Here is a 16,544-nt window from a genome sequence, read left to right as displayed (position 1 = left end):
ATATGTTTAGCATTTATGTGCCCCATTTCTACAGAGCTGTCGTATTCAAGCTGACTCTGTCTCCATTTGTGCAGGCCAGGTTATTTTCAGTACCCAGGTACGAGGGCTCAGGGGTGGACCGGTATCCCTGAGTTGGGGAGCGAGCAGACAGGCTGTGGGTCGGGGAGCCAGGAAGACTCTCACTGGAGGACAGAGAGCGATTCAAAGACGATAAGCTGCGGCTGGTGTGGAGAAGATTGGATTGCTTCGTGATCTTTCGGAACAATGAGTTGCGCTTCTTACTGTGAAGTAGAAATAGAGCAAAAAAAATTAATACAAAATAAGAAGTTGAAATTTAAACATGGGACTTTCTGGAACAAACACCATGCAGATCTTTGAGTCACAGGTTACATAACTTAGCAATAAATTGCTGCTCCCACCTCTCCTGGCCATCTTTCGCAATCGTCCTCTTGTTTCGTCGGGCCATTTTACACTTGTAGCTGGCCTTACGGGCGGGACCCACTTTTATGGAGGTGTTCTCAAAAGGGGTAGTCGTCACGGTCACCTTGTTTCCACTCTGCACACACCAGTCATGGTCATATTTAAACACAAACAAACAGTACTGCACAAATGTTACAGGCAAAAAACGACCAAATGTTGCACAGTAAGAAAGCTCTCAAAAATAGTGTGTCGCAGTTTATTGCTATCCTTTTGCACACTGCGAAGGGAATACACAAAAAAGGTATTCAATATTTTGAGTTGCCACTCTTTTGACCCAAAACATCCCAAACTCAGATGTTTTTTCATTGGTATTACATGAAGGAAAACTAAGTTTCAGAAGACTTTTATACAGCACTGTATATTGTTGCCTTGACAATATAAACCAGTGATTTATATCATCAATGCAGTACTTCAGAGAACAAACAAGCCTGCTGATGATGACCTTGAGGATGAGCTCGACCACTTCGGTATGGACCAGGCCATGGACGGGTTCCCCGTTGACATGAGTGATGAGGTCACCAGCACACAGGCCAGCTTCCTGAGCCGGGCCACATTCCTCCACATGCTGCCGATACACAGAAAGTGTTCAAGGCCACAAGAGATTAGATCATTTACAGGTAAAGATTAGGCACACAGTTTGTAATGACCATGTATCATCCGAGTTGAGTATGTGGGGCTTTTACGTTGAACAGTGGTATCAATTAGATCAGTGTCGTGACACAGGAGCCACCTCTGCTCTGTAGATAACAAAGTATATGTTCTTGGTTGCTTGCTTAAGTAGATGAATGAATGAAACAGAGGATAACAATAACAATAGTTATGTATGTCCACTTGTGCATTGACGTATGTGCACGCATGACTGCTCTCCAACGGCCCTACCATCACGTTAAAAAAATAATATAACATGCTTTTAAAATCCGTATAGTGTATTAATGAAATAATATTAAATTTCAAATTTTGTACTTGAGCCCATTTCAGAATCTTTACATTGTTGTTTTAACTTTCACTTTCACCTCTGCCAAACTTATTTTGAATAAGATTCTTGAAGGAACACAGGACAAACTGATTCAATTTAAACTATTTGAAATCATTCATATACGAACATTTCAATAAGATCAAAATACTAAGTGTACCAACAGCATTAAATAATGATATATTCATGTTGTGCTTAATTACTGAAGACTGTTCTTAGTTGTCTTGTTTCCTTTATAATGCTAACTTCATTTAAATGCATGCTAAAAAGACCAAACTCTTTACCAGAGGTTCAGCAAGATTTAATACAAAAACTTTAAGCTTCAATGGATGGGATTTACTGCAATCTTACCCAAACAATGTGATGTACACTGTAGACATCACTGTCCCCGATGTAAACCCTGATGGCCCTGAGAGTAAAGCCATACTTCTTTCCAGAGCGGTGGATGGTGATGGGGGAGCGCAGCACGCTAACTGCTGGAAAGAAGTCTCTGCTGGGTGAGGAGTCTCGTGACGAGGGGTTGGAGGAGAAGGAGTGGGGAGACATGGGGCTGGCCAGTGGGGAGAAGCCACCATGCTGCTCCACTGCGGGCAGAGAGATGGAAAATAAAGAAGTGCGATACTGGACTTGTGTGTCATACATCAACATTTCCCAGAGCGTGTCATTATCATCTGGAGTCTCACCTGATGGTATGATAACTGAGAGCGCTGTGGCAGACGCTGACTTGATGACTTTGTTGCCTGTCCTGGAGTTTCGTTTCTCTCCATCACCAGACAACTGCTGGTGGCGAGCCCTGCGGAGCACCAGGTCGTTGGTGGCCCGGGGCCCCAGAGGGTCATACAAAGGAGTCATCACATCTCGGCCTGCTGCGGCTGCGGCCGGACCTGAGGATAACGTGGTGACAGCCGAAGTGGCAACTGCCGTCTCTCCTGGTCGCGGGGATTTGTCTGTGATATGTCGAGTCAGGAGGAAATTACAGTCATTTCATTCCTAAGTACCATTAAAGGTGAAAATATTAGGTGAAATAGTGCTCAGCTGCTCACTGACTTAGCAGTAGACATTTCAGGTAGCTTTATCACCTGGTCCTTCCTCAGCACCCTCTTTAGTTTCTTTAATGGCATTTTTATTAGCTGTCAGTTTCAGATTCGCCCTGTCATTTATCTTCTCTCCTTTCCTGCTCACCTTTAGCTGACTCTAAGGTGTGTACCTGCTCCGTTGATCTCCTTCAGGCTGCTCCTCTGTTCCAAAATGTTTGATGACGAGGGGACGGTGGTCCCATCCAGTGAGGTTCCACGGACCCTCAAGGGATTCTGCCGAGTCACAAATTCAGTTTCACCTTCTAGAGGTGAAGCAAAACGATGCGTGTCCATCAGGGCGGAGAAGCGTCGCCGGGCGCCAAGAGGAGGGCTCGCGTCTCCCTCCATGTACAGGGACTCCGAACAAGACAGACGCTTCCTGCGGGACAAACCAAGTCAGGGAGGAGAATTACATCGGTTGCTGCCAATGTAAGAATGATTCATCCAACATGACACAAAGGCCACTGACATGCTGAGAGCCTGTGCTGTTTCTGTGCATAAGAAAAAGCAAGTATACTTACATAGACAAAGATAACATTTGATGTTAAGCAAGCATGATGTTTACCATGGTGAATATGTGTCATTTTTGCTAAATACCATTGAACACACGAGTCTGCAATCTTCATGACAAAAAAACATTTTTTCCCCCCTCTCAACCATGTAAAATTGGTTTGGAGCTACGGAACATATTTAACCGTTAAAACAATGATAACACAATTTTTACAATTTATAAATCGCTTGCAAGAAATACCAGAACTGTAGTTTATGGTACATTTTAAAGCACTCCAAAATGTTATTACTTTTTACATCCAGGCAGTTGGTCATAACAGAGAGTTTTGTCTTATGCACAGTGCAAAACCACAGACGCATAGTTGAAGTAACGAGTAACTAACTTCACTAGTTTCACATGCATACAGTTGTTATTTTGTCCACAAGAGGCCTCTAGATGTAATGAGCCACATTAGCTCAAAACTACAGCAACCTGCATTAATGTCTTGGTGACGACCGACAACAGGAAAAAGCCCCGGATGGCTGAAATCTTAAAAATTACCGCCCCACTTTAAAACTGGAGGTGACGTGATCTCACTTTCTCCTGCTTGTGCTGCAGCAGTTCTCAATGTATTCAGTTTGTCATAGGTGTGAGCAGCATTGGCTTTACACACATCTGATCACTGATGCGATAATCCCAATAAATAAAAAGCAAACAAACGTCTTAAACAACTTACATTATACTATGGTAACAAGTTTCTAAGAATATTAAAAAAAAAGGGAAACGAGTCAATAAAAGGGAGCCTTTAAGCTGCAGTGTTTAAACAGGAACAACAACAAGAATTGACAGCACATGGAAGTGTTTGGTGTTCTACACTTTAGACAGGTGAGTTGTCACATAGTCACATTTTCCTGTCCTCAGTATTGAACTCTATTACAATATAGGACTCTTCAAAATAGCGAAGGTGCTTGCACACCCAGCTCCTGGCTTAATTTGAAATGAAAGCAACTATGCCTTTGAACGAGCAACCCAAATACAAATCGCAAAATTAGTCCTTGATATTCCACAATACATTGAGTTTATACTGTTTCAATGTACAACATGGGGCTCTGTTTTTTATACCACTTTTCATTTATTAATCGTAATCATAAAAAAAAAGGGGAGGCACGTACACAGACATGTGACTGAGAAGATGGAAAAACGACAAGGACTACAAAAGCAATGGGGGGAGTAACTTTGGGGGATTTGAGAGAATAAAAATTCGAGACTCTAGAGGGTTAGAGAGAGATCTACAGAGTTCTTCCCAGAAGAGGATGCATGAATCTTTTTCTGAGGCCAAACTGGTAGACCTGTGCAACTGTAATGATGAGCAGATTCTGATGAGGAGATGAAATCACATGGGGTGATCAAAGTAATGCTATTGCTCAATTATTTCTGAATCAATTCGGTAATGAGGTGGAAGCAAAAGTGAATTGGGGATGAGGAGATGAGTCAGATGACATTTATTTGCCTTGTAAGAAAAGAAAACCTAATATGGAAGATATTGAATGATGAGCCTCCTTCACACCATTTTTATCCCGGTAGAAAAGGTAGAAAATGAAGGATTTTACTTTATATATGAATGTAGGAGTTCATGCTCGACATAGTAAAATGTAGTCATAATAAGGTAATCTGATTTCTCAGTGTGTTCTCCATCAGAAATCGTAGTTCGTGAAATCGCAGTCTGCATGAAGAGCAGAAAATGATATTTATATCAATCCAGTGTTCAGAAAGACTTAATTTCTTATTCAGGTGGATCAAATCTAAAAGGTCTGATCCAAATGAAACATGTGTATCTTCAAGGCTGGAGTGTAGGATTGAAGAAGTCGTGTCTGTTCATAACACAAGTAAAGCTGTGAAACACTCAGTAATTGTGTCGAAAGTAAATGGCTTAAGATCGTTTCTGAGGCAACGGCATATGGAAAAACAAATAGAAGAAAAATCTAATCAGATATGTTTACATGATGTAATGACATTGAATTTACACCGAATTGAATTCATTTGTGTTCAGTTAATCTAGTTTAGGCAAATTAATTGACTCGGTTTCAGAGGAGAACCACATTTCCATTATTTTTCATGAGAAGGATGAGCCAGCTCCTCTTTCCCACTCGAGTTTTCAAACTTTGGCGAAGGTGGATCTGTTGACTCAAAGTGAGTGTGAACTCTCACACAAAGTTCTTTTTATACAAAAAGTGTCAGAATTGGTGTCAGTGAGACAGAAAAAACATTTCTCCAGGAAAGCCGGGACATTTGACACCTCGACTGCTAGAAATAGGGAAAAAAATTAAACCTTTCAGGGAATAACCTTCTAAACACCCTCACATCTTAGTCGTCTGAAGAGTGACCCACCTCGCTGACTCATACATACAAAAAGCACAAACAAGCGTTTAAAGCCCATTCATCCACTGCCGCCCGTCACACTCACATCTCAGGGGATCCGGTCCTCCAGCCCTTGTCCCTCATGCTGAAGCTGCCGAGGCTCTCTCTCTTGGTCACCTTGTCCTCACGTGAGCCCCGGTCCCGACGAGACACGGAGGTCGTAGCTTTTTGCTCCAGCTGAGAGAGATGCTCCATGCTGCTGTACACCTGCAGACGCATTCAGACCAGACATCGATTGATCAACCATCAGTAAAATGCTCAGAGAGCATCAGGAATCATTCATTTACTTATGGGGCCGCACCATGGGGCAGTGGTTAGCACTCTGGCCTCACGGCGAGAATATCCCCAGTTTAAGTTCAAGTTCACACTTGGAGGAATTTCCGTGCAAAGCCTGAATGTTCTGACTGTGCGTGTGAGTTAAGTTTCTCTGGGTACCCCAGTTTCCTCTCACAGCCCAAATAACATGCATTTGAGAGGAACTGGCAACTAAAAATTGCCCAGAGGATTTTCACTGTCTCAGTAGCTTCAAAGAGCTTTACACACACACACACACACACACACACACACACACACACACACACACACACACACACACACACACACACACACACACACACACACACAATGGCAACTGATGAAGGTGGGCAATCTTTATTCACAGGAACTTGGGATTCAGCGTCTTGCTCAAGGACACTTCAACAGCGATCAAAGCTAACTCACCGTCAAATGGAACAAATCTCTTCATATCAATGTATTTTAAAATCCAAGTAAAACCGCAAAACTTCACTTTCAAACTCTGTCTTCACTCTGTTTCAAACTTTGTCTCACCCCATGCTTACTCATCATTATGTGTTATTTCAATAAAAACTGTCATTTTTATTCACCATCTGTAGTTTTCTTACTGCATTTAAAAACTGTCCAGTCCTTTGTTGTTGTTTCTCACAAATTGCACCCTGAAAATGGAGGGGCCAAGGTCCAAACGGAAGCCTAGAACTTTTTCTGTTGCTGTCCCTATAAGCTATGGAACGAGCTCCCACTGCGCATCAGATAAGCCCCCTTACTCAGTGGCGCCGCCAGGATTCAATTTCATAGTACACACACAGTACTATGAAATTGAAGAGGGGGGGTTACGGAGAGCTCGTCGGCAGGACTGCAACCTCGGCCCTTGGGGGCTGTGTATACAGAAACAGTAGACCAGGCTTTAACTGTTTTTTTTTCTTTTTTTCACACCTTCAAAAAAATTGTACACATGGTGCATACAGGATTCCAGCTGGCGGCGCCACTGCCTTCACTGTTCATTTTAAAAACTTATTCATAAAACCTATTTTTATTCCTTGGCTTTTAAACCAGCTGAAGACTCTGCTACTGTCTATTCTGCCTATTCTATTGTTGCAATTATATTTTTTTAATTGTAATTTTTGTTGTTTGCACTTCACGTTTTTATGTTTTAATGCCTATTTATGTTGAGCACTTTTGTTCTGCTGTAGTTGTTTTTAAAAGTGCCACATATATAAACACATATATATTGAGTTGAGTTGAATACAATAAATACACATAAGCAGACTAAAAAGCTCAGATATTTGATTTCTTTCTGTAAACCTGTGTTTGTGACTCGAAGCAGGACACTTTTCTTAAAGGCGAATTCATTCAACTTTGCACATCAAAGTTTGTTTACTGGTCTACTGTGTATAGTGTCAAGAGGAGTCAGTAGGTTGTTGAGATCCCAGCACAAGCCATAGAGACGGGTATAAGGAAAAGACTGAAAGAGAGACTGTATGTATTCAAAATGATTGTAATTTAGTAAAGCTTTGCTTAAAAGGAAAGGAATGATTTGATGTTTGTAATGACTGGAAATATGATTAAATGAAGTGACACACACGCACGCACACCTATGTATATGGTGTGATGTTTTGGTAATGAGATGTTTCTTTGACAAGATGTTTTTGTAATGAGATGTTCTTGTAATGGGATGTTTGTGTAAGAGTCAGTACAGCCTGGGCCTGAAGAAAAGCAGAATTGAAACTAGGTAAAAGGGGAGGCACGTACACAGACATGTGACTGAGAAGATGGAAAAACTACAAGGACTACAAACGCAATGGGGGGAGTAACTTTGGGGGATTTGAGAGAATAAAAAGTCGAGACTTGAGAGGGTTAGAGAGATCTACGGAGTTCTTCCCAGAAGAGGATGCCTTCCCGAAGAGGAGCCAGCCCCTGAGGAATCTCCGGAGAATTGGACAAGCCCAAGGTCCCGGCCTGTCTTGGGTCGATCTCCCTCGGGGGTCGCAGGAACTCAGAACAAAGTTTCAGTCGTCCGAGGGGGAATACTTCCATCAACAGGGAGAGTGACTCAGCCTCGATGCCAATCTCAATACTGCAACCGGTGAGCTGTGATTCTTGGCCGGGTCTGCAAAGTCCCCAGGATACCTCTCGGTGTTGATCTTGCCGTTCCGCAGCGGACCCGCGGAAAGCCCTGGAATTGCCCAACTCGGGCTGTGGGGTCTTCTCCTTTTCTCCTTCTGCTGCTTGGCTGTGACCAATGTTTGGTCAGGGCTCTTCTCCTTGGGTTGGTTGCAGATCGCTCGGGCTTGTCCAATTCTCCGGAGATTCCTCAGGGGCTGGCTCCTCTTCGGGAAGGCATCCTCTTCTGGGAAGAACTCCGTAGATCTCTCTCTAACCCTCTCGAGTCTCGAATTTTTATTCTCTCAAATCCCCCAAAGTTACTCACCTGGTTGCTTTTGTAGTCCTTGTAGTTTTTCCATCTTCTCAGTCACATGCCTGTGTACGTGCCTCCCCTTTTACCTAGTTTCAATTCTGCTTTTCCTCAGGCCCAGGCTGTACTGACTCTTACACGTTATAAGAACATCTCATTACAAAAACATCTTGTCACAGAAAAATCTCATTACCAAAACATCACACCATTTACGTAGGTGTGCGTGTGTGTGTGTGTGTGTGTGCATGTATGTGCGCGTGTGTGTGTCACTTCATTTAATCACATTTCCAATCATTACAAACATCAAATCATTCCTTAACTTTTAAGCAAAGCTTTACTAAATTACAATCATTTTGAGTACATACAGTCTCTCTTTCAGTCCTTTCCTTATGCCCGTCTCTATGGCTTGTGCTGCGATCTCAACAACCTACTGACTCCTCTTGACAATAGGGAAAAGACACGTTAAGCCATATTTTCCCTCAAGTCGAACAACAAAAGAAATATGGCGGTACAGAGTTATAAAGAAAAGTTTCTCAAACTTCTGTAGAGCTGTGTTCTCTGCTTTAGTCTCAAGGCTGCATTAGCTTCTGCATAACAGACCCGAACCTCTAACTAAACTCGTACAATTTGAATACGGTAGGTAATTTTTTTTTTTTTTATTTCAGGAGTGTAATGCCAGTTTGATAAAACAGTCTTTACTCTAGAGGTCCAAATTCATGGCTTAAAATGTGATGTGGAAGCTGAAAATGGTAAAAGGGAAGCATTTTTGCTCTGCTCGTTGCTTCCTGTTTTGCACTGAGGGCTCGTGGGGTTTAGCTTTTCAAACATTAAGCGACTTCTCCACAAGGAGCTCCAAACGGTTCAGGTTTTTGAAGAAGTGAGTTGTAGTGTGAAACAATGCCTCAACATCTGATCTAAATACTTTCACACACTGCGGAGAACATTATGAATTTTGGCACGAAAGTGGTCAGAATCACTGAATTCATTTTCATGTCACCCTGTGTTGTCCATGAGCCACGATAACAGAACAAATATTGACTGTTCTGATTGCAGTGTGTAGTATTTCATCATGCCCTAGTTGGTATAATGTCATCCTGGGTGATGTTGTGTTGTCATTTTATGTAATATACATATTTATTCTTAAGACGTACAACTGATGTCACTATGTTTATAGATGTACAACTATCTATAATCTAGTTCTACACAACTGCCTGTTCAATTCCTTCTATGCCAGACAAAGTGACAATAAAAACAACAAGTGTGACTCTGATTTGAATAAGCGAGACATGACTGTTTTATGACACAGCCCGGTGGTGACTGAGCCTGATGGAAACCTCTTGATTTTGCTGCATTACAAATACAATCGACTGGATTCCAGTGGCAAACCTTGTGACAATAAAAAAAAAATCTCACAATAAGAAAGTGTCATTTTCTTGTATGAAAAGATGGATGATGCAGTTCCTCATAAAAGCAAGTCAAAAACCCTCCCATAATGGTTGATTACAGAAGAGGTTTAAAAACTCTGCTGCTATGATATTAGAAGATGATAGCAGGTGAAATATATTTTCTTTTTCTTCAAAAATGGCTAAGTCTAATTACATAGTCATTGTAATAGCATATTTTCCCTTATACATTCAGCTTTTCTAATACTGGTAATGCCATAAAAACTGTGAAAGAGCCTAAACCGTTTAGTCTGGTGTGCAGACGCAGATTTAAAATGATTTACCAGCTTGAGATGGCTCTGTTAGTGTTTTAATTTTCTATTAAGAGCAGTGTTTGGAAGAAAAGAAGTAGCAGTCAGTATTACCCAGTCCATAATTACTAAATGAACTATGTTTCAAGTCTTCTGAGAGATACAAAAGAACTAACGTGTCATTTTTATAGTATCCTATATACACCACCCATCAGCCAGTCTTTTAGATCACACTGGACAACACACAGTCACACCTAGGGGCAATTTAGATTCTCCAAATAACTTCAAATGCATGCTTTTGGACTGTGGGAGAAAACCCACATGCGCAGTGGGAAAACACGCAAACTTCACACAGAACAGCCCCTAACCAGACTCAATATGGTAATATTCACTGCATGAATCAATGTATTTTTTTTATACTTGTGTACTGTTGGAATACGAGGGAGAGAATCTGTTTAAACCCATCCAAGAGGGATAATGCTGTTAATGCAAACCGGCAAATGGAATGTATTTGCCCTCAGAAGCTCACTCGCAGTCCCACTAATACATTGAATGTGCCTTTTTGTGCAGAAAAGAAAGAAGATGAATTTGACTCCCAACCATCGAATCTGTACCATAACATATAAAAAGATAAGAAAAAAACATGACCTGCCACACCAAAGCAAAACACAGCTTTTATGTTCTCATTGTGCATGCATGTGAGCATTAACACGACACGCACGCAATTACGCTGTACTGCAGGACTCTCATTATGTGCAGAGTAACTGAGGAAAGCTAAGCTCTGTGTGGGGGAGGACAACAAGATGATCTGCGTTAAGGAAAGCCTAAAGAAATCTCAGCAGCGCACCATGGAAACAAGTATCAGCTGAAGACCCAGCTGTCTCCTCTGGAGGAAAACCAAAACATCATGAGCAGTCAGAAACTATTTCACCAAGCTGTGATTTAATTTCATCAAAATAAAGAGGAGCAGAACACATTTAGGAAAGGCTGCTTTAAACTTGGATGATTACTCACGGGACATTTGTGACTTTTATGTTTTGGAGTATGATTATTTGATGGGAATCCTTTGGGGATTCATTACTTCACCTGCACAATGGAGTGATTTACACTTGCCCTTTGTATGTCATGGTTCAATTTCTTCTTTGTTGGCATTACTAGACGACGTGACTCTACATTAACGCAAGACAAAGTCAGTAAATTTACGTGAGGTGATGCTCAATGAACCAACTGATTAAACCACAAACCGTGTCTCTTTTTATAACGAGCAAAGGAAGGATAATGAGAACAAATGTTCTCCTCAGAGAATCATGAAGTACAGCACACACACACCGAAAACAATATGCGTGTGAGCAAACGGGCAATAAAAGCAAGCACCTTCCTGTGCCTTCACATAAACTTTAGGGCACAAATCATTGCTTTTGAATATTTGACGTGCAATAAGAACTCGACAAAACTTCATGAGGTTAAAAAAAACCTTTGAAGTTCAAATATGAAATGAGATGTAATGTCAATATGGTCTTAAGAGTTTCAACAAGGGATATGGGGTGTTTCTTATTTGTTTTGTATTATCAGGTTTCCAAATGACCCTTCAAGAAAGTCGCCATTTAACTCAATGCTGCAGCGAGAGTCGTGACAGGTGCTCACATGAGGGGGTCGCATGTCCTCTTCATTGGCTTATTGTTACATTTTTAAACATACAAAGTTCCGAACAACCAGGCTCTATCAAATCTTAGAAGTTCCTACGTTTTTTTTTTTGAAGTAGAATGGGAGGCAGAGACTTTCATAGTCTCTACTTTTAAGATCAGGACTAAAACATTAATATTTGATCCACATTATAGTTGGAGCTCGTTCAGGCCATCCTGGCCCATGAAGGTTTAGGCTGCTGTGAGACCTTCTTTATTGCAATGATCTTTCATCCTATTCTTAATCTGCATACGTTCATAGAATAGCTTGCAAAAGTATCCATACTCCTTGAATGTAAATGTATTTTATTGTGGCTTTTTGTGATAGATCGACAGACAAACATTTTGAAAAGCATGTTGTCAGAACTATGCAGCATGTTGTGTTGGTCTATTTTGGCAAACCACTGTATGTCACCATTATGTGACACTGACATTCTGTCTGTTCCCGGCAGTCTGCAGTCTCTCCTCTCTTTCCTCTTTGTACTTCCCTGCAGAATCTCTGACAAGGGAACTAGACTGTGGTTCTAACTTCGAGTCTGCAGTGATTCACTCATCTTTGTTGTTTTTCTTTTTGTCCTTTTCTTTCCCAAAGCCCTCGCCTATATTGCTCATGTGGGATTGTTTGTTTTTTCTCTATAAAGGTGCTCTGTTGTAATCAATGCAATACAAATAAAACTCAACAGCTTAAATGTAATGTCTAATAATTTGCACAGCATTGCAGTTTAGTTTTACTTTCAGTTTATACAGCTTAACAAATTTTATGGAACTAAGGTCCCAAATATAATTTTTAAGACCTTGATTTAAATTTTATGCTACATGTTTTTTGTCTTTCTTCATCTCGAAGGATTTTACAATAACCAATGCAACAACAGTTATTTGCTTGTCAATTTCTACAATAAGAGAACTTCATGAAAAATTATTGTCAAATACTATCAAAGTGTTGGGTCTAATACTAGAAAGGTCAGATATTAAATCTTTATCTTTTTTTGTTTCATGATATTGAATACTGGCACAAATTCTACTTGATCACTCAACTACATCCTGAAATACATGTGTTACTTTAGTGTAGTTCTCAATATGTTTGCCACCTGCTAAGATTGAGCAAAGCAACTTAATAATCCCTCCTCCAAACCTCAAACTTTACTGAAATCTGACTCTTAATGAGACAGTTTCAATACACTGCAGAGTTCTGGGCTTTGTCGGTCTCTGTAAAAAAAAAGCCGGAAGGCTGAGTGAGCTCAACAGACAGAAAGTAGAAGTCCAGAGTTGAGTGCAGAAACAAGACATTACAAGCAGAGAAAATCCCACCCGAGAGGAAAAAGTGTGACAGGAAAAGAGTTGTAGAACAGAACTGAAGCCCATTTGGCAAAAGAAGTCGAGGATGTGAAGAAACGCAGGATGAAAAGGCATCTGGGTCATAACACAGACAGAGCAAAAATGTAGCACAAGACCTCAGAGATGAAGTGGCTTCAAATGAAAACTAGAGACATGATAAAAGTAAAATCAAAGTGTTCGAGAACTCAAGTTAGACTTTATTAACTTCAGGTTTAAGACCTGGCTGCAGTCTGTCCTCACATTTTGACCTATTCCTTTTTAACTCTCCTGTCTCTTCCCATCTCTGATCCTGTCAAATAATTTGAAGCGTGCGTGACAGGGTGACACATGTAGCATGAAACCCGCAGTAAATAACAAGGAGAGCAAGACAAGAGATTAAAGAAGAGCGGGGCAAAGTCAGACCTTGCTGAAGCGAGGAGAGCAAGACTGGAACTGTCTGATCTCCACCGGCTCGTCGTCGTTAGTGTCGTCTTCGTCGTAGGTATTGATGTGGTGATAGCGATCTGAGCGGGCTGGCAGAGAGGAAAGTAGAGGAGCGGTGAGTGTAGGACTGTCATTTTGAGAGAAAACATGCAGTCCTGACGGGTGTTTATTTAAAAGAACATATTGCATAGCCCATAAACACATACTGTCAAAGTAGCTGGTGTCTTCCTCTGACTCCAGGTGAGGGATGAACTCTGCTTTCTGTCTCAGCAAACTGTTCCAGTCCAGCTCGGTGAAGAACGGATGCTGCTTCACCTCAAACGCTCCCCCTAGTGGCGGGGGCACAAAAAGCAGAACCATTACCAACTGATATGTGAATGAATGGGGGGATTAACAGAAAGCTCCATTGTACCACATCTACATTCATTCATTAATAATTTTGTTGTTTCGTGCTGTTTCTCATTCTTTGTATTGTTACAGTCTGCACTATTCACTGAGGGATCTTTTGTACCTTAAGAACCAGCTAATCACAGGCATTGTGAAATATCTCAGACTATAAATGCTACAAGCTGTGACATTGATGTTTGCTTCATATTTGATTACCTACTGACTTTTTTAATGTTCATATGAAAGTTTGAATATTGCCTTTCAGCTGCACCAGAAGCACAGACCATAAATCGCATTTGGCGAATGTTTTACATTTTTTTCGCCATAGTGCAAATCAAACCACAAATTCTGACTGCTGTTCAAATGACGTTAGCTCTTTCAAGTACTCTAATTTTATTGCCAAACCTGATGCTTCTAGCTGCAGGTGAACTATTTTATTTGATCAAGTAGATGCAAAGATCAGTACCTGTACCCACTCTGACCATTGGGTTGGTCTGCAACAGGGCAGAGATGAGGTCCTGAGCATCCGCAGGCAAGGCATCATCACCATCTGGCCAAACGATGTCATCTACCGGAGGCATGAAGGAAAAAGCAAAGGTTTTGAAGAACAAAACCGCAAGAAGTGACCTCCTATTTTAAAGGAATAAATTAAAGAAAAACAGCAAAAAAAAATGTTTTTCTAAGATTTCACTCAAGCTGGACCTGCACTCAGAATCGTTTGTGCTAATAATGTTAATAGTGACACTCATCGAGTTTTTTTTTTTAATAATTTGCTGTTTGTCAGGGTCTTGACACGAGTCTCACCTGTGATGACCTGTCCAAACAGCTCCTCAGGCGTGTCCCCAAAGAAAGGTACACAGCCCACCAAGAACTCATACAAGATGATGCCCATCGCCCACCAATCCACCGGCTTCCCGTAGCCTTGGCGGAGAATCACCTCCGGAGCGATGTACTCTGGAGTACCGCAGACCTGTGTCGAGTGATGAGGAGGAGATTGAGGAAGTTAAACATATTAACAGACGCTAAAGAGCATGCTCGCCATAAAACATATCAAGATTAATCATGACTTTGTATCTTTATCTCGACCCACGTTCAACAATATTTATATGGTGTAACACACCGACATTAAAACACTTAATTTTATGGTTTGTTGACTTTTTTTTTTCCATTTGCAAGCCCTTTTGATTATATTAGAAATGCAAAGTGTGTTCTGGCCATACCAAACTTTATTAACTCAGTTAAGTTTGAATCAGGTGAGGTCATTGCTTCTGGTGTCTCAACTTCAAGCCCGTCTGGGACTGGACTTGTGACTATTTTACTTTTTTCAAAGTTGTCAGACATATTTATTGTCACCATTTCTTTAATGGCCATCTTTTTATGACACTATAATGCTCTTCCACTGGCACCATAGCAAACTCCGATGTTTGGTTTGGTTTTACCACAGAGTGTTTATACTGAAAAATGGTGAGTCAGCTTCTCCTCCATGCCTCAAAACATATTACATAACATGGTTTCATGCCTCTACTTGCAGGAAATACTATCCGAAACATCTTGTACCAGAAAATCTCAAAGCTGTGGATCCCCTTCATTGTAGTGGAAAGCAAAATTGTTATCTAATTGCATTGTATCTTTGCAAGTTATGACGAGACCAGGGTGCCCTTGTCTGGCTGCCTTTCCGGACACTGACCTTATCTGGAAACATTTCTAAGTCAGAATCAGGTTTGGTTTGCGTTTCTCTAAAAACACTGATGTCAAATATGACAATAAACCTCTCCCAAATTACTAGATTACACTAAGGTAATTTTCAAATTCATCTACAAACATGAATTAAACACAGTGAAAACAGAGCGTAAAACAACCTGAAATACCGTGGAGGATGCTTTTCTCACATGTTTATATGGAAGCTGTCTGTACAGTCAGGGTTATATTCTAATGTCAGTGTCCTGTATTTAGTAATGATAAGCAGTTAAGGAGCATTTTGTGTGAATGAATGTGTCTGTGTCAGTGTGTGAGTGGCTGCACATGTTCACGAGGTCTTACACAATATTACATCATTACTGACTGAATAGGACATTTTCTCCTCATTAGAACCTCCACTACAAACACAAAAAGCAAAGCTGTGGCCTGTTTCATCTGCAGATGTGGGATGATTATTGGCAAGCAACAAACAGATGCCTGCTTCCACCCAGAAGAGCCAGAGGACATGCGGGCCAATCCAACTGATTATCACTGGTTTAATTCACAGCATAAACAATAACCATAATTGCAAGATGGGATTGTGATGGAGATGCAGCTCATTAACGATTCAGTAACTCAGACTCAACAGGAAACATTGTAATGCAGGGTCTTTATTTGGAGATTATTGATTTTGCTGGATGACTGGTTGAGTTTGCATGCATGACTGGAGAAGATGTTTTAAATGGCCCTCGACTGACGAGGCACCATGTGTCCTGTCTCCCACTACTTCTGCACTGCACACACCTCCTTCATGGGAAGAGATCTGTCATCATTTAGGCAATAGAGATTAAACATAAAGGGGTGTCAATGGGTGACCGACATACCTGCTTGTCCAGAAACTCCCTGGCGTCTTTTTCGATGTGTCCTTCATACAGATTGGTGGTGAGGCTCATGAGACCCATCTTTGACAAGCCAAAGTCTGTGAGTTTGATGTGGCCCATTGAGGTAATCAGGAGACTGTACGGGGAGAAGATAGCAGGCTCTCATTAGATATATTTTCATTAAATCGAAATACAGGCAAATCACCAGAAAAATCCTCAAACTATGTGATGATTTGAAAAGCCACAGTAAAAGTCATGCATTGTTCATATTCAATTCCACACCTTTGTTCTGGTGATCAACCGTTTGACAAGTGGTTCA

The 16,544-nt window shown here is 41.0% G+C and overlaps 1 protein-coding gene across 1 annotated transcript in view; it reads right to left on the bottom strand.

Annotated features, from left to right (window-relative positions):
- The window catches only part of mast1a (microtubule associated serine/threonine kinase 1a), a gene marked incomplete at its 5' end in the record, with an annotated part of 91,529 nt that overhangs the window by 4,007 nt on the left and 70,978 nt on the right, over window positions 1-16,544 (bottom strand). Inside the window, 12 exons of the mRNA XM_080520216.1 lie at window positions 94-281; window positions 420-556; window positions 923-1,045; window positions 1,805-2,037; window positions 2,137-2,400; window positions 2,661-2,908; window positions 5,484-5,644; window positions 13,260-13,369; window positions 13,487-13,609; window positions 14,134-14,235; window positions 14,472-14,637; window positions 16,229-16,361. Of these exons, the coding sequence (XP_080376342.1) occupies window positions 94-281; window positions 420-556; window positions 923-1,045; window positions 1,805-2,037; window positions 2,137-2,400; window positions 2,661-2,908; window positions 5,484-5,644; window positions 13,260-13,369; window positions 13,487-13,609; window positions 14,134-14,235; window positions 14,472-14,637; window positions 16,229-16,361 (1,988 nt within the window). The remainder of the gene's footprint in view (window positions 1-93; window positions 282-419; window positions 557-922; window positions 1,046-1,804; window positions 2,038-2,136; window positions 2,401-2,660; window positions 2,909-5,483; window positions 5,645-13,259; window positions 13,370-13,486; window positions 13,610-14,133; window positions 14,236-14,471; window positions 14,638-16,228; window positions 16,362-16,544) is intronic.

This window comes from Blennius ocellaris (genome assembly GCF_963422515.1).
Source record: "Blennius ocellaris genome assembly, chromosome: 3".
Classification (NCBI taxonomy): Eukaryota; Metazoa; Chordata; class Actinopteri; order Blenniiformes; family Blenniidae; genus Blennius; species Blennius ocellaris.
Note: the sequence above shows the minus strand (reverse complement) of the source record. Positions and strands in the feature narration are given on the sequence as shown.